Consider the following 19,619-nt stretch of genomic DNA (forward strand, 5'->3'; position numbering starts at 1 on the left):
CTGTAACTTCAAGATGAAATATACAAATCAAAATATTCCCAGCAACTACACATATAAAAGTTAACCAGCCAGATCCACAATTGCAAATAGAGTAAAACAAACAAAAATACTAAAATCGCCTGTTCCTACTTACTATTTGAACAGAAACTTAAGAGAGCCTGTAGTAATGTCTGGTCTCTCTCAGCCCCCTGAGAGAAGAAAAAAAAAAAGGGGACAAAGAACACACACAAAAGCTTCCCTCCACCCAAATTCAAAAATATCTTGTCTCCTGATTGGTCCTCTGGTCAGGTGTTTGGTTCCCTGTTTGTTAACCCTTTACAAGTAAAAGAGACATTAACCCTTAACAATCTGTTTATGACACCTTTCCACTTCAGTCAGCTTAAAGACATGAACACACACCATTTACTACTGTAGCTACCACCAGCAAACAGAGCGTACATTCTCTCTCTCATGTAAGAATATGGTGCAAGGAAGGCTATGTATATTTGAATTTAAAATGTGTTTTATTAAAATAATGCTTCAACATCAAGACGTAGTAACTTATACTTTCTGAAGGAACAGCTTTAGTTTAATTACATGTAATGGACAAGTTTTAAAATTTACAAGACCATTTTTAGGCATTTAAGGTTGTTTCTAGTATCTACTAATTCTACATTTTAGTAGACACCTTAGAGTAACAGCTTAGTTATTGTCCCAGTGCCTTGTTTTCCACCACCGCGAACATCATTTTAGCTGAGCCCATCATTAGCAACTTTGGGAGCACTAGCAAAGTGAGCTTGTAAGCTGCTGACACCATTTTCAGCACTTTATCATCTAGCCCTGGTTGCAACAAATGCAACTGACAGTCTGAAAAGAAGCCTTACCTCCACTCAGGCTCTCAAAGTTATTAACACTAGTTCAGATGAACCTGTGTGAGCAGCAATGGGAAACTGTTAAGTTATTTCCCTATTGTAGTTCTGGCTCTAATAACAATTTACTTTAGGTAATAACATGGTAGTACCCTCAGTGTGCTATGACACTAGTTGGTTTTGCCTCTTCATATAGCACCAGCCAGTGTTATCATGTTACCAAACTCTTTTACAACTCTACTGATACATGATTATAACATCATTTGGTACCACCAACACAGGCAGGATCAAACAGTGTTCTAATTATGGTTGGGGCACGACCGTGTTGTAATAGTGTCCCCTAATATTGACAATTTTGTCATGCAGATCGGTCCTTATAATTAATGGCTTGCAAAAATGTATATGCAACTGCCCACAATTTTCTTAGGAGGGAAGTATAAGACAGAACTAAAAACTGTGTTTCAACACTTGATGGATTTACTTAAAATTCAGCTCTGCCGAGTTCTACCTCTCTGCTTCCAGTTTCAGTTGTAACTTTTTAGTGGCTACTCTTCTCATGCCAACTGATTCTGTCTTCTTTTATACAGTGGAAAAAGTACAACATGCTCTTGGCTAAGAGAAACAAAGTTACACCAATTAAAATTATTTGCCTCAACTCTCTAGTAATGATATAAAAATAAAAACAAAAACCTGTACTGTTCCCTCTCCACTCAAACTGACGTTGATCACAATAGACATAGACAGAGCATCTGTGGTGCAAACACTACCAGTAAAGTGTTTTAGTATGAAAGGCAATTTGTACAGCCTGTAATATGCCAAAGATTTCATTGCCATTCACGGAGGGGAAAACAAAAATTGCTCAAGCCCTGTACCAAAAATTTGAGTGAAAATTACATCTCTCCTTTCCAGAGCACCCGAGTTTAAGATCAACTAAAAGTTCTGTAAAACAAAATCTACTTTGTGTATGCCATATTTAGTACATAGTTTTGTTTCATTTGGATACCTTTTAAACTTCTCTAGATAAATTAAGTAATATTGAAATTGACATGAACTGCAATTCCAAGTGCACTGTGACATGACTTTTGTAAAAGTATAATAGATTATCTGCTACCTGATCCTTGATCATTTATAGGTACAACACATAGCACAAGTTCACAAAACCTTTCTTGGAAAATGACATACTATGGGGCACTCTGCAAACATTTGGTAAACCACCACTTGCTCAAATCCCCCATTAAATTTTATTTCCAAATGTCACTATTTTTATTGCATCAACTGAAATTTGATGTAAAAAGAAAGCAAGCAGAAAACATTGGGGTCCATAGAAATATTTAAATAAAATGTCAGACCATGTTACAGCACCTAAGGTGCACAGAGATCTCCTGTTTTTTACCCATCAGATTATGAAGTATGGATACAAAATGACTTAATAATGTATAATGACCATTCTCCCCAAGTCTGTCTATTAATGGAATTGACAACAGTTTTTGATTTCCTTCACATTTGAAACAGGTAGTAAGGAATTGTTTCCACATTTTATTTTACTTAAGTGATACATATACCGTGCAAGTTCAGAGCAACTTTCAACACCTACTCAGGTATTCAACACATTTAGACTTTTCTAATAAGCCATTTTAAAATAAACTATTTTCAAGTTCCTATTTAGCCCTCAGCTTCTGACAGACTGGTTTATTTGTCATGACAAGAAACCTTTTTTCTTTACATATTAAAACTAATTTAAAGTTATCTTAAGTGAACATATTTTTCCTGTAGGTAAACATGAAAATGAATTTATTTCTCTATGCTTGCCTTGAAGACACAGGCTTCTTATGACAAAATAGCTTTAATAAAACATGAAAAATAATCAATAGATCTTAGGAGTTTCTGCATGTGGAGATGATTTACAGGGTACACGAGACATGTGAAAGTCTTGCACGCTTAAGGCTTAAATTCTTGAAAACAAGAAATGCCATGGTTGCAGCATAATGGGAGATGGCACTGTGCAGCCAGGAGGAATTAACATTGTAGATGTACTGGTGCATTGCCACAGTACTAGTGATTTCAGGTAAAGATACTTTGCATCTGAAATGCAGTTTTACAAACTTTGAATAACTTTTGCCAAAGAATCTGCAAATGTCCCCTATCCACCTCAACGGGTGGAGGAACTTTATGGGACTGGTGGTGAAAGGCCCAGCAGTGAGGGAGGGAAACAGACACTCACTGAGGGACACCAGGTAACTCCTCTGGCACACATTGACCAGTTTGGGGAGAGAGATGTTGATTGGCCAGCATTCCTCAGCTCCCAGGATTTAACCTGGCACAGGGGCAATGGGGAGCATCCTTCAACTCTGTTCTAGCAGCTCACCCTACCCACCCCAAACTAGGAATGGGAATCTGGCCTCGCACATGCTACAGGTCTAGTCAATTTCCCATTTGGGGGTCAGGAAGGAATTTTTTCTCCCATGGGCCAGGGAGTTTTACGCCTTCCTTGCACACACTTTCGAGCCACAGTAGGCTAAGTAACAATGCACTTGGTACTTAACTGAGGTACTTGGTCAAGTTCTTAATTCATCACAACTTGCATCTGGTTTCCTGTGCAGTTAAAATAATAAAATCAATTCCCAGAGGTGAAAGACCTGGGATTTTGGTGATGGGGTAAGTAAAACTTTGTGGCTTTCATGGAGCTGATGTTCCCACCCTTCTGCACTCTTTGTTCCCCTTGCAGGGGTATGTGTGTTGGATTCAGAGCAAGTTGAATCCTTGGGGTGCAGGCTGAGAAGAGTCTACCACACAAGTTACACATAAGGTGTAACACCTACACCAGAACCAATTAAATGTCTGGCATAGGATAATATGGGTCAAGGTAGGTAGTGCCCCTCCCTTGTATTTAAGGTTAATAAAAATTGTGGCCTGCTACTTAAAATTCATCCACGTGTCTGTCTTCATTTCACTGCTGTTCCACATCAAATGTTCAAAGGCATTTATACCTTAAAGCTGAACAAAAAGTCTAGTTTTTTCTCAACCAGATTACATGCAACCTAACCAGTGTGTTTGGTTTGCACGCTTTCAACACTTCCAGAGTTTCACTTTTAAGTTTTTGTTTTACACAAACAAATCCAAATCCTCAAAGTGAAACTCAGTAAAAAACAGCAAAACTACCTGGTTTTGATACAAAATTGATAAAACCCACCTAAATGACTTCTCCCATAGGACACTCCCTACCTACAAAACAACAACAGACCCTGCCCTTGTCTGCATACTTGGTGTTGTCTTCTAGACACATCTTGTAAGCCTCCATCCGAACACTTCAGGAAATTGTGATTGTTCCCTTTTTGAACTTTAGGGAATGGTCAGTTTTCCCTATTCTCAGCCTCGAAAGGGCCATCAAACATGAAAGACCATTTCTTCTCCAGTCTACTTGGAGATAGTACAATAGTGAGACTGGGAAATGATCCTCTGGATCCCAGGGCTCCAACCACAAAAAGCCCTTCTCTCAAGCTGAGACACTCCAGAAAGAAGCACAAGACAATAAGGATTCCTATTTTATAACATGGCACACTATAAGAGATCCCAGCCTCAGAAAGAGAAAAATCCAGCACGAAATAGTACATTTTGAGGAGCAGTTCCTCTACTTCTAATTAGTGGTTAGACCTACTAGAAGGATTTATATAATGCTCATATACTCCCAGTGTGCACCAATTTTATACTATCTGAAATAAACACATTTCCCTTTTTCAGAAGGTGGAAAGTTATGAAATTTCATACAGTTACAATATACTGTGTATTATACCTTCCATGAACAATATTCTATCCATCTCATGCTTTTCTAAAGCATACCACCAGGGCCGACTCCAGGCACCAGCCGAGCAAGCTCGTGCTTGGGGAGGCAGATTCTACGAGGTGGCATTCCAGCCAATCCTAGGGCGGCACAGCCGCTTTTTTTTTTTTTTTTTGGCTCATCTGGCCGCCCTCTAAGGGGCAGCGGCACGGAGGAGGGGAGTACCTTGCTGGGAGCTGGTTGCGCATTCTGTCTGCCCCAGCCAGTGCCAGGTCTGTAGCAAGCCTGGCAGGGCAGCCCGTGTCCTTCCCTCCCTGTGGACTGGAGCGGCGCGGAGCCCTCCTGGCAGGCAGCGTGGCGGGAGGGACCGCGTGGTGAGCACCCCACTGAAGCCCTGGCCGCCCCCCCTTCTCTCTCCTCCCCACTCTCTTTCCCTCCTCCCCTCCCCCCCGCTGCCTGGGGCACGTCTGCAGCATAGGGAATCCCCCTGCACCCACGCTCCGGCCGCCCCGCAGGTTTTTTTTTTTTCTGCTTTGCCGCTCCGGACGCACCACAGGTTTTTTGTTTTTTTTTCCTGCTTTGCTACTCCGGACACGCCACGGGATTGTTGGTTTTTTTTTGTTTTTGTTTTTTTTGCGCTTGGGGTGACAAAAAAGCCAGAGCCAGCCCTGCATACCACTACATTCAAATATCAGATCTTTAGCTGGACCAGTAACTTGGAGCCATGAGACTTCAATTTAGGTGCAATTTTAGGATGCAATCTCTCCATAAATTGAGCTCATAAATATTTAGATTTAAGAGGAGGTGGACAAGGAGGGAAGAACGAATCTTATTTTTCTCTTAGTACCACAAGTCAGCTAAACCACACACAGATACTGACAATTTCAAGGAAGAGGGTATGCATCCTAACCTGCTGGGGTCCTAGCACGCGCATATGGTAAAGTGATAAACAATCATGTTGCACACAAGTGTGGAGAATCCCAGGTAGTGTATCTGGTCTGACTTTTGATCAGGCAAGGTACAACTCGTGAAAGCCAATCCTCGGATACTATGGAGAGGAGAAGGCAACACCAGATTTCTAAGGATTGGGGAAAGAAAGGTTCATCAAAACTACCTGGGATGGGCCTTTGGTGGAGCTGGAGTACTGAAGACACTGTGATACAGCATGGCCGGAGGGCAGCAGGAGTGTGTCAGCAGGGAGCCTTATTCCCTGCAAGGGGAGGAAGGTTTGCTATAGATTAACTAGAGCACCTGAAGCCAATTAGAGCACCAGCAGTCAGTCATGTGATAAAAACCCCTGCTTCAGTCAGACAGGGTGGGAGCTGGAGAAGAGAAGAGTTTTGAAGAGAGACAAAAGGAAAGTTTGGAGGAGTGCTGCGATGGGCTGAGAAACCCAAAAGAAACCCTAGGTAAGGGGCACCTGGCTTGTGTAGAAGAAGCCCCTTCACAAGCTGAAGGGCAGGAGAGGGAAGTAACCCAGGGGAAGGAACCGCTAGTTCAAGTGGTTCACCACAAACCTCAGGGCCCCTGGGTTGGGACCTGGAGAAGAGGGCAGGCCCAGGTCCCTCCCTCTCCACTCCCCTCCTCAAGGACACTAGCGGGGTAATTAAAATACCGGTTCAGAGGCAAGCAATGGTGCCCTGAACCTTCCCCAAAGAAGAAAAAGCATGAGACCCAGAATAACAGTACTGGCAATTTGCCACAACACCGTTCAGTTGAGACAGGAGATCCTGGCTGGAAGAAGCTGAAGAAGTGTTCTCTGTGTCTCCTCTTCACATGCCCCAGCAGGCCTGTGGGTGTAGAGGTGGGATGGCTTTCACACTCACTCTCTGGTTCATATTATATCAAGGCTGTTGGTGTCATTTGAGGTATGCACTGGAACAGCCCTGCCAGGCAGTTTGAGGTGGTTTATCCCAGGTAGATTTTATTTATGAAATAAAGTTGCATGTTCTGCATTTAACCACACTATGGTTTCTGCATCTCATTGTTTCGGATTCCGCGTTAAAACAACCAAACAAACCAAATAATGAAAAGTGGCAGCTGCCCTTTATAGGAGCCCCTATACTAATGTTGTTCATCAAATAGATTAATAATAGAGGAAATCTAAAATCATTTCTCAAATTACATAGGCTAGGGAGGAAGTGGCATTTGTGACCATATCATAATTTTCCAGCATCTCCCTCTGGCCAAGATACAGATAGCTACAGACATCAGAATAAGGGAGGATGTTCTCATGAAGCTTTTTAAAACAATTAATTTAGTGTGCCAGACAAATACATCAGAAAATGTGGCATCTCTAGCCTACATGCCATAGAAAAGTAACTTTACTATAAAACAGGATGTGAAATTGAAAAAATTGTGTAATGTTATACTAAAACAAAAAATATATATATTATATTTCAACTATCTTAAACACTCCAAGACAATACTACGGCAGCAGTTGTCAAAACTGACTAGGGGATTCAGACACACAACGCACAATGAAATTAATGGGAGTTGTGCATAATAACCTAGAAGCTTAATTTTAATCGTTGGGAGGAGTACTTCAGTATCAGCCTTTTTTTCATATGCTCATCTTACATTTAATTTACGCTTATGTGCTAAGGTTAATGTAAAGTGATTGAATCATGATTCTGGAAAAATAAAAATATGTATTGGCACTTCATCTTACTTATGGCATAGTTAAAATTAATTCATATGCAGTGCAACTGGTGAAAGCTTTCTATTGTCTGTGCCAAGGGTTGTTAATTCTTCAATCAACACAAAAAGATATGCTTTGAGATTAATTTAAATAGTCATTTTCTGTTTTGTATCACAATCACATACTGATGATGAAAAATTGCAGGTAAAGCATAAAGTATTTATGAACAGAAATCAATGCATAACAACAAAGAATTAATAGACAACAGTAGTCATGAAAAAATGTTTACACGACACCACATTTTTTCTGCCCTCTATGGAAAAGATGTTGAACTTGTAATTAAACTTGATGTGAAGAATTAGATTTATACCGATTTATTTAAAAGAAATACTTCTTAATCCTGCTAAATAGTATGTGTAACCATGTAATTAAAAATAAAAAATGACTCTGTCCTTTAAGTTTACATTTTTCTTCTTCAGTTTTCCTCTGTTATTCTAAAATTTTCCATTGAGACATTAAGATAAACTAACTTGGCATTGTACAATAAGTCATTATATACAACAAGGACTATTACAATTAAATGCAATTAAATGATCTGAAGTAAAATAATATTAAGTGCCTGAGTTAACTCCAAAATGTTCTTGCTTGTGTGGGTCAAAGCCTATCATGGCATCCGTAATTTACTTCATTGTACAGTGCCTATGTACTGCAATCTACATTAAAAGGTCTCCTATTTTAGATCACTGAAAGACATTCTTTAGCTATAATGTAAGAATGATGAATGGAGTGACAGCTGTGTATCTGATGAGTGAGAACTTTCAGCAGTCTATTCTTGAAACATCACAATACAGCTAGTGAGTCTGGTTCACAGATTCAATAGATCCTTTCCAAATGAAGGGGGAAAAAACTATAGTATTGCTCTATTACAAGTAAAGCAGTAGTTACATCTGAGGAGGAAATGCTCATTTCCTCTCCTATATGTTAGTTTTCACAGGCTTCTTGTTCTGACCCAGTTCACTATCATCCTTTCTTCCCTTGAATTTTGTACATATACAGTCAAACAATTTTTAAATCTAAACTTCAATTGTTTCTACAATTTTATTCTAACACCACATTACTTTGTTTTCCTTTCCAGAAGGAAAAGGTTGGTCACTGATTGAATGTCCCAACTCATCTATCCACATTCACATCAGAAAGTATGTTAATACATGCATTGTCCCCATTTAATTATCAAGGGAATTAACTACTCAGCCTAATGATGACAGAATCTGAGGTATAACTGGTATGCATGTTAGTGGTCTATGATAGTACTGTACATCCCAAACATATGTTAGGCATTGAAAAATAAAGACAAAGAGAGCAAGAAGACCTTTATCCAAAAAAGTTTTACCCATTTTTCCATAAAAATTCTAAACCAATATTGAATTGGTACTGGTGTAAATTAAAAAGAAAATATCAGTAAAATTTAATGAAGTTAAAAATAAATTTGTTGGGCATTTCAAGAAAAATCAAAACACTAATTAAGATAGTCACCCAAATATACACCAAAAATCTTACTTCCCACACAATATGTTTTTATTTCAGGTATATTTTTTAATGGATAAAGAAAAAAAGATTGTAAGAAGAGGTTTAAAAATAAAATTGTGATTGTTTAACAATTGTAATATATTTCTCTTTCTGACAATGTCTTTATGGTTATATGAAATGCACTATGAAGAACCACTGTACTTTAAGGATATCTCATGGCTTCTACCTAAAGCCTCTATTTTTCAGCATTTTTAATTTCTTTTGTAGAAATTCACTTGGAAGAATTTTTTGTTGCTTTTCATTTCCAAGGAGTGGCTTTGATATATTTTCTAATTGTTTTAAAGAACTTCCAATTTTTTAGTCTTATGTTTTAACAATATTTTCCACCTCATGTAAGGTGTAACTTAAATTTCCCATGAGGTTTTTCTTAATTTTAAATACAAGATTAGCATACAGACAGAAGGAAACAGGAACAATAAAAGTTATAAAGTCATAGCTCAAGTTAATCTAAGGGTAATTATTACTGATGCACACTATTTTTTTGCCAAAAGCCTAGCAGTATTACAGTTCTCTACCTTTTAACAAATACAAGTTCCACAAACTGAACCTACAAATAAATTATCATTCCTTACATACTTGTGTTTTTGTTTGGATTTTATGCACCCATGAGCAATGTTCAAATGTTGCGCACCTGTTTGCAAGAGTATTGAAAATAGAAATTCTATATCTCAAGCAACCAAATTAAGGAGCACATTCTGACTTTATCTACAAGAAAAACTGAATAATGCCCTCATTCATTTATAATGATCCACTCTCTACTATTAAAAAAATATGACGGATGCACCAGAAAATAAGGGTCAGATGATTTACCCAACATAGACAGAGACATCAGTTTTTAGGAGTTCTTTCCCTCCAAACTGGTATGAATCATCACTGATTACAATTATTCAATACAATGGGTTAATTTTGCTCTTCTGAGATTTACTGCTATTATATGGTATAATTAAGTTACCTGTCATTAATGATCCAGTTCAGACAGAGATTGAGGGAGCTAAGGTTTTTGCATCTCTTCACTATTTCCATCACAGTTTCATTATCCAGTTCTGTGATATGACGTAGATCCAGGCTGGAAAGGTTTCTTAGCTATTGAGAGAAATACAATAAAGAGGAAAGTGTCTGAAAATGTACTAATATTCAGTAAGTACTGACACATTCTGTTATAAAAGCTTTTACGCCTTTCTGGAATCATGTGCAGAGTTAGACAGAGGGCTTGGCTACACTGGCAGTTTACAGCGCTGCAACTTTCGCGCTCAGGGGTGTGAAAAAACACCCCCCTGAGTGCTGCAAGATACAGCGCTGTAAGGGCTTGGCTACACTGGCAGTTTACAGCGCTGCAACTTTCGCACTCAGGGGTGTGAAAAAACACCCCCCTGAGCGCTGCAAGATACAGCGCTGTAAAGCCTCAGTGTAATGAGTGCCGCAGCGCTGGGAGCGCGGCTCCCGTCCTGCACGCTACACCCGTAGAGGATGTGGTTTACATGCAGCGCTGGGAGAACTCTCTCCCAGCGCTGGCGCTCTGACGACACACACACTTCAAGTGTAGCCATACCCAGAGAGGCAAGATGCATTGCAGTTAATGAAAAGCCCTTCTCACCTTTCTGTAGAAAGGGTTTAGAATAGTCAGAAACATAATACAGACATCAGCATGAGACAACCAGATTTTTCTTTAATTTGAGAAGAGTTTATTACCGAAAACGTAATACTATTAATACTACAGAGTAACTGTTTGCTAGTATTGTATGGGTCCTCTCGCATATCTATAGTTTACAGTGCTTTAGCAGTTCTATTATGAATCTCCCCTCTTCCCCCGCCTGGGTTAGTACCTGCAAAACTCTTTTGGCTATATGATATCAGAGGCTTCCAGGATTTTCTCTTCTTCATATACTAAAATGTTTCTTTGATGGTGGTTTAGTTGAAGGCACATGAAGTTAATGCTTTCAAAAACTTTTTACAATCTTAGAACTGAAATATGTGACTGACTTTTAAAGTTAATCTTTGCAGGACATCACATTGCTTGTCCATGTTACAATTTCTACATCAAGTCCACAATTTCTAGCTGAGCTCAAGTGTATCTTTTAGAAAGACATTTAACCTTGATTTAAAGACTATACGATGGGGAATCCTCACATCCATTGTTAAGTAGTCTAATGCTGAATTATCCTCACAGACATTGGTCTTCAGTATTTTTAACCATAAGCATTCAAAATTAGATTCTCCAAAATGTTGAGATTGACTTAAAAATTAGGGGGGGCGGAGGCTTGTGGGGTAGGGTATTTGCTTCTGAACAAACTTTAGGTCACATTTTCAAGCTTTTCTCTGCAACCACAAGAGCTAGAGACATTTAAAAAAAAAAAGAGCTGGGATGCAAATATAATCACTTAATTCCAGTAGCCAAAGCTTTAAGAAAATAACAAATATTGTGAGTCTCGTGATAAAAACGCAAGAGCTGGCAATACTGTATCTTGTTATATCTTTGGACTTGTCTACACAGTCTAGTAATACGCACTAAGGTTGTGTGATTTTTAACACCCACTGAAGTGTCATGCATTAACTGGTCCTTGTAGACCTGCCGTATCCATCCTTCACTTAAGTGCACACTGCGTTCATCCTTTTTTTATTTTTAAGAGGGAAATGCTGAAAAATATTAAAAATGGAAATACATCAGGTTAATGTTAAAGTTACCCAGGCTGTATCAGGGAACAGTTAGTGCCTACGTTACTGAGCAGTAAAAATCAACATCCCCCTACCACGCATCCCCTATCCCACCATGTGGACAAGCCCGTTTTCTGCTGAAGAGGCCTCTACTATCTGAAAGCTTCTCTCTATGTAGGGATTTACAGAGAGCAATCAAGACCACATAACCTTCACTTTGATCAACTTAATTTCTCTGACCTGTCACAGTTTTCATATGGAAATATGATTTTCATATTGACAACTTCCCTTTAAATCAGAGCCCTCTTTCAAATTCATTGGGATAGAAGGATACCACTAAAACACTCAATCTTCCTATAAACAGTAGCCGTCACTATTACCATAGTAGTTAACTGAACCCTGATTAAAGTAGTCAGACCTACATAAAAAATTGTGCTGTCTGTTTATTGTGTTCTCTCTCTCTCTCTCTCCAGGAGCAGGCAGCTTCCAGCTCATTCTGGACAGAGTGATCTTGTATAAAGAGTACTCTCTTATTATACCTAACAATCTAAAATACTACATCTTACAATTGTTATATCTAGAGAACTTAAACAAATATCTGTCCACCAGAGTAGGGCTACACAAAATTCAAAGGCACACAGAACACAATCCTGCCTTCCTGGGAGTAGCACAATATGACAAACAATATAGTCTGGATAATTTTAACATTAACCTGATGTATTCCCATTTTTTAATATTTTTTCAGCATTTCCCTGTAAAAATAAAAAAGGATGAACTCAGTATGCATGTAAGTGAAGGATGGATATAGCAGGAAGCATATTTTGAGCTAATGTACTCAAGCTGCCACAAACTCCTCAGACAATGACTCTCAATCCTTTTCTTTCTAAATACACTTAGTCATAGTAACTTCTAATGTTTAAAAAAAAAGCTGTCAAATAATCTCTGGCATACTCGGGAACAAATAATTGCATTTAGGTAATACTGACATTTTAATTAAATTTACTTTCTCTGTATGGAAGAATAGTAATCCTATTCAGTGATTTAAGTCACCACCAAGGATTTGATTAAGTAAAGGCTCACAACTGAGATCATATAAATTGCTCACTTCAGTAATTAAACACTAAGTCAAGATCTTTAAAAAAAAGTAGGGACTTAGAATGCAGGTAATCTTTAGAACTGGTGTAACCATGTTTTATTCTACAAGGTCTAACTTTCTCCAATTTAAAGTTTGAAAGGAAATTAAATAGATATATTGCCAACAAAACTCTGCTGAATAAGAGCTAAATTCAGGGACCCAGTCCCCAGCAATAGGTTGGATGGAGGATATTTCCTCAGAGAGTGGGAAAAAGAATGCTACTGCCAGGTTGCAGAGCTGTTTTGTAGAGGTGACCATATTTCCCAAAGGCAAAATGGGACACCGCACAGGGCTGGCCTGAGCCACTAGCCTGAGTCTCTCTCCCCGCGTGGGGGGCAGGCAGTGCTTGGGCAAGCAGCAACACACATACTAGATAGGGTGACCATATTTCCCAAAGATTGGGGCTGGCATTGCTGCTCACCCAAGCCTGCCTGCCACCTGTGTGAGGCCCGATTCCCTTCATATTTGTGCAGTAAAACTGCAATGACTCTGCTGCTACTGGGACATGGATTCACCTCAACTCAATGGTTCGATTAGATAATCTGACACATTATTGACCTTAGTAATAATTTTGGAATAACAGGACTTGTGACAGTCCACTGAAATTTTACTTACACTAATCATGAATTTGGATGATAATCCTAATGAATGGTTTCCTTCAAAAATTTTCTGCAAGCAGTGCAACTGGAAAACTCAATGCCTCCATTTAGTCAATCAACGGCATGCACAAACAAATCATTACAATAATGTTTATATTTCAGTCCAAATAAATGTACATCCTGCAGCAATATTAGAAAAAACGTTCTCATCCACTTATAACTGAAGAATGGATCTATATATTATGACAGACTGTTGCCTGGTAATAGTTCGCTGCTGTTTTCTGAATAAATGTTTTTGCATGGAATCACTCCAAAGCCCAGAAAGACACAAGGTCTAAAGAATGATCAAACATACATACTTGCCCTAGCTCTTCACTGTAGGAGGGCTGCTAATCACCGATGTACCAGCATCCCTCAATTTTTAATTTATTGAGGTTTTCATATGATGCTCATCATCACTGTATCTGGGTACCTCACAACAGCTCTGCGAGGTAGACAACTATTCTCTTATCCCCACTTTACAGATGAGGAACTGAGACACAAAGATTGCCCAAGTTAACACATGGAGTATGTGGTAGAGAATTAAAGCCAGATCTTCAGAATCCCAGTCCATTGCCTTAGTTACAAGACCATCCCATGAAGGCTGAGTGTTTTAAAGGGCAGGAAATAACTCTGTTGGGCAACACAGCAGGACATGTGCACCATACCACAATAACCAAATATTCACTCCTGGAGATAATAAGGGATTACACATTACAAGACGTGAAAGCCAGCCAAAAGCACTCTTTTTTTCAAGCCCCATTATGTTTACTCACAGATAGCAATGTTGCTGGCTCTTTTCTTCTTCATGAGTTTTATTATTTATTGTTTTACAGTGTCCAAGAAAGGGCACCACTTAAAAAAGATAAAAAGACACAATGTCCGATTTTCAGAGGTGCTGAAAACTTCAACTGCTCCCAATGTTACAGCTTCCACAGACTTAAACTGGAGATTTGGGTGATCAACACTTCTGAAAAATGAGGCCTATGATGCCTACTTCAAGTGGCTTACAAGTGGGGCACCAAGAGGACAGGGTCAACTCAGGGAAGGAAGGACAGTGGGTGTCATAAGTCAGAATACACAATTTCTCAGTAAAGTCTTTTTGCTCTGGACCAGGGGTTCTCAAACTGAGGGTTGGGACTTCTCAGGGGGGCACAAGGTTATTAAATAGGATGTTGCAAGGGGTCAGCCTCGACCCCAAACCCCGCTTTGCCTCCAGCATTTATAATAGTGTTAAATATATAAAAACATGTTTCTAATTAATAAAGGGGGGGGTCGCACTCAGAGGCTTGCTATGTAAAAGGGGTCACCATTACAAAAGTTTGAGAACCACTGCTCTGGACGGAGAGATTCCTCAAAAATTGAGATTAAATTCTAGCCCCAGTGAAGTCATTAACAAAATTGCCATTTAGTTCAATGAAGCCATGATGTCATCCCTTGTTTGCACAGTCAGTCCATGGCCACTTCACATTTATAGTATGTCTACACAGCAACTAGATACCCGTGGCTAGCCCATGCTAGCTGACTCGGGCTCCTGGGGCTTGGGCTATGGGCCTGTTTCTTTGCTGTGTGGACTTCCAGGCTTGGATTGGAGCCTGAGGTCTGGGACCCATCCCGCAGGTGGCTGGCATGGGCTAGCTGCTGGTTTTCCTTCGTTGTGTAGACATATCCTTAGAGATTACCATCACTCCACCATCCTATTCAACAATTCTGTCATCATTTCCTATTAATTGTCATATCCTCTTGTTCACAAGTAGCCTACTTGGTTCCCTGACCAGTGGAGAAGCTTAGACTTATATTTATCATTGTTATTACTATAAATATACTATGTACACTTCCTCACAGATCTTAACAGATCCATTTAGCTAGTACGAGTAGCTAGTTTCAGGCTCTTCAAGCATCATTTATTCCAAGCTACTTCACCATTACTATCTTTGGGGCACTTCAGGTGAGTGAACAGTCTGTAAGGACCAGAAGATGGGACACATCAAACACTCTATCATTAGGGAACGTGTATATATTTTAGGATTGCCTTGAGCCTCACTACCAGTTCTCACAGACAGACCAGAAGGAATATGAGCCAGGGGTAAAATATTTAAAACACATCTAAATAACTTAGAAGCCTAAGTCTCAATGACTTTCAATGAGACTTAAGTGCCTAAATTCCTAAACCGCTTTGAAAATGGGATTTAGGTTTCTAGATGACTTACACACTTTGGAAAATTTTACCCTAGATCATCATCTTGTAATGATTCATTAACAAGACAGCTCACAACAGTCAAGGTGTATCACTCCACCCCCACGGAAAGAGCTTTCTGTTCTGAGAACAGAGCTCTTTCTTATCCAGTACCAATTTCTGACCCACTGCAAGACCTTCTCTCATGGGTTCTCCTTCAACAGGATATGTAACTTGGACCTCTGACATCAGGGACCCCACCTCAGCTGCTATAAATTATCCCTAGACCATTGATAAATGGCAGTTGGAGAGCTTTTTATGGGTGCATCTGATGGTGTAGCAAAATTTCCTAGGATAGTCAGAAAGTGTATATCTATCCTTCTTCCTAGTGTGTTCTGGAGTTGGTTGCTATCAAACACTCACAGAATTCCCTTTTATTTCAAAACTATGTCAATGGTAAAAAGTGAGGCTCACAACTGGGATTTAACAGGATCTCAACCAAATTACACAAGAAGGTATCAGAGGCACGTCCTTGGACCAACTAGTGACTCTTATCTATAATATGTAGTACAAGCACAACTGGCCAGAAGTAACTATTAGTCACCATGGGAGCAAAGACCACAAAGGAAACAAGTGTGAAATGTTTGGTCTAACAACATATAGAACTGGGTCAAACTGAGGTGGATTTTTCTGGAAAGTGAGCATGATCTGGTCAGCATTCCTTTTACCTTAGGTATATCAGGGTGCCAATGTTTCAGCTGCCACTCACCAGGAGCGGATGCAAATCTCATCTGTAACTCTCACTCGAAAGCCATACCACACCATCATATTTGCTAAGGATGTCCTCGTTTACAAATAAGCCAACCATTATGGACTGTTTGAGGCATGGGAGAACCCAATAATATACAAGATTTGAATTGCTCAGACATCAGTGGTGGATCTGTTGGCTTCATTAGAGCCTAGTTCAGCTGAGCTACAGTGGAGGCTTATGGTTTCTTGACAATGGGTGATATACAAATGAAAGGAAAGGCCATATCCCTCCTGATCTAACTTGTAAGGACTACATGGCAGTGGCCATTAGCTATTAGTGAATTGTGTTAAATATATTTCCTGCAATTTTTATCACTAATTAAATTAGAGTATAGTGTATGCTCTTCTGTCGTATGCTCATGGCATTCTCACTTGATTTTAAAGTATTTTGTAAAGCATAAGTGCCACAGTGTTAAGCTCCCTCTAAGTCACTAATACTATAAATGTATGAATAATTGGTAATACAGTAGCACTGCTACTACTACTTAGCATTTATGTAGCATCTTTAGTTTGGGATCTCAAAGCACTTTATACTTGTAAAGACTCAAAAAACTCTATGAAGTGGATATTATGGCATTTTTACAGATCGGGAAACTGAGACACTGAATTACAGTGGATGATGTATTCACAGCCACATAATAAAGACAGTAGGAAAGATGGGAATAGAATCCAAGGTTTCTGGCTCCCAGCCCTCTACTCCAACCACCATATATGCTGCAACACATTATGAAGACTTAGTAAAGAAAAGCTGTATAGAATTCTCAAACTGTGTTCAGTTTTCCTTTTGTGTTTCATGTTTTACAAACAGAAGAAAGAACCAAATAACTTTACAATAACTCACAGGGTAACAAGGGACACAAAACTCCAAGGGACTAAGGATATTGTAGGTTTTTAGTTGCACAACATTGCAGAATATCTTGCAAAACATTTATTTATATTTGTACTTGAAATGTAGAAGAAGAAAATAATTGTCCATGAAAGATTTAGAAATATTGTCTTGAATCTTTTAAATAATATTACCATGCTAGAATCTAGGAATTAATTGTTTGAACTGTACTTTGAAGATCTGCATCTGAATTTTTTGTGCAAAGTATTGCATTGAAATTATTTCATTAATACACAAATATTAACTATAATACAAAAACAAATTCCCATTCCACTGACTTAGAAACCACTCCAGCACCAAGAGACACGATCATTTCACTATTTACATATTTGCTCTTAGAGCATAGAACATTAAAAACCCTTTCTAAACAGTTGGACTTTTGATCCGTCAGGCATGAATCTTGAGTGTCCTAAACATACCAGACTTTTAATCACGGCCAGAAACAGACAGTGCAGAAACAGAATATTCTATTAATTAAGTTTTGCATCTCAGCGCATGAGAATAAGTATAATTCTCCTCTGCCTTCTGATAGGCAGCAATACCCTCTTACTTTTAGGATGACTGTTCCTGCAATTAATCCCTCTTTTCTCCAACACTTACTTCCAAAGCTCAAAACTACCAGCAGCAAAGGGAAGCAGAAGCTGAGTTCTGCATTCCCCCCCTTCCCTCCAAGAATGAAACAACTTTATCTTACTCTTTGGCTATTTCTACACTGCACACTACTGGTGGTGGCAGGTTGGACATGTGTTTGTTACTACACTGCAGTGAAAAACAGGCTGCATCTACACTACCTTATACAGCTACATATGTCAGTGGAAGACTCTGGTTGGGGGGAGAGAGTGAGAAAGGGAAGAAGATACCAGAGCCTTTCCTTGCTGCCTTCCCCTGCAGAACTTTTCCTGCTGCCAGAGTCTTTCGCTACAGGGGAGAAAGCTCTGGCTGCTCCCCACTGCTGGAGTCTTTCCCCACTTCAGGGTACTACTGGAGCCTTTCCCCACCTGTAGTAGGGAAAGACTCCAGCAGAGAGAGGCAGGAGGACATTATATTGCTAAAAATCACAGTGTAGACGGGAAGAAACTGCTTGGCTGTACAGAGAACCCTTTAGGGTACACACCCGTGAATTAATGAGTGTCTACTAACCTAACCAGTGCCTCACCATCGAAATTGCTAAATATACTTGTGCTTGAGAGGTGTGTTGTGTATGTATTCTAAACACCACCAAAAGGCATGTGCAGTGTAAACAAACCCTTTCTCTTGAAACAGAAAGAATGGTACAAATGCAAGAATTAAAAACATGAAAGTAAAAAGAAAAAGAGAAAGCTAGAAAAGAAGGAAATAGTTAATTCGATTCAATTCACAAATATATGCTGTACAGCTTGCACTTTACTTTCTAGGTCAAACTTTGATTGCAGGAATAGAACTTGTCCTTTTTTTGTTCCCACTTTGGTTTAAGATATTTCTGACTCTTAAGCTGTAAATTACCTTTAAAAAAACATGAAAAAGACATACAAATTAGAACAAATGTTTAGCAATCTGAACTATACTAACACTAGTTCCACCTTCTTCTGAAAATCCAGTGGACGGGAACTGTTATATTAAGAAACAAATATCCAATAACAGATTATGTTCCTGTATTTTCAACAAATCAATCCTGGATTGAATATCAATTGAATATCAATCCAGAACCCAGTGCTGAAGTACAGTGACAGTCTGTACAAAATGAAAGGTATGGTAGATGAGGAAAAAATGTTGTCCTTGACTCTGATGTTGAAACTAAAATGTGCCTTTGGGTTTAGAGAGACACTTGTAAGGGGAGAAGGTCAGGTTCTCAGCCCTATTAATTTGACAGTTTGCAGTCTAGTCTGTAGTGTGTCTGTGACCTACATTAGAAAGGGAAATGATGGGTAGAGCAGTGGGAAATGAAATCTTTAGACCACAGATGGTGCTGGAGGCGGGGCGTTCCAAAGACAGAGCTACAGTTGGTGTAAATACCTAATGGCTTTGAACCAAAATACAAATTTTAAAAACTTATAACAAAAAACTTTTTAGTTCGAGACTTTCCTTAAGTTTGTTAAAAAGCAGATTTCATGGATGTTAGAAACTTTGTCTTCTATCTCGACAAACAGTGCAATGCTGAAGTTACAGAGATTACAATTTCTTCCACTGTACATAATGGATTTAGGGTTGAAAAAAGAACTAGATAAATTCATGGAGGATAGGTCCATCAATGGCTATTAGCCACAACGGCAGGGATGGTGTCCTTAGCCTCTGTTTGCCAGAAGCTGGGAATGGGCGACAAGGAATGGATTACCCGATTATTACCTGTTCTGTTCCTTCCCTCTGGGGCACCTGGCATTAGCCAGTGTCGGAAGACAGGATACTGGGCTTTGATCTGACCTAGTATCACCACTCTTATGTTCTGATAGAGATTGAAAATTTCCAGCAAGGTCTGCAAGCCTCAAAAATTC

General features: G+C 39.2%; 1 protein-coding gene across 3 annotated transcripts in view; it reads right to left on the reverse strand.

Moving 5' to 3' along the window:
• Window positions 1-19,619, reverse strand: part of FBXL17 (F-box and leucine rich repeat protein 17) — a 522,840-nt gene that overhangs the window by 328,788 nt on the left and 174,433 nt on the right. For all 3 annotated transcript variants that reach the window (XM_075067139.1, XM_075067141.1, XM_075067140.1), the window contains one exon: window positions 9,807-9,937. In XM_075067139.1, coding sequence (XP_074923240.1) covers window positions 9,807-9,937 — 131 coding nt within the window. The remainder of the gene's footprint in view (window positions 1-9,806; window positions 9,938-19,619) is intronic.

This window comes from Chelonoidis abingdonii, chromosome 6, assembly GCF_003597395.2.
Source record: "Chelonoidis abingdonii isolate Lonesome George chromosome 6, CheloAbing_2.0, whole genome shotgun sequence".
Lineage (NCBI taxonomy): Eukaryota > Metazoa > Chordata > Testudines > Testudinidae > Chelonoidis > Chelonoidis abingdonii.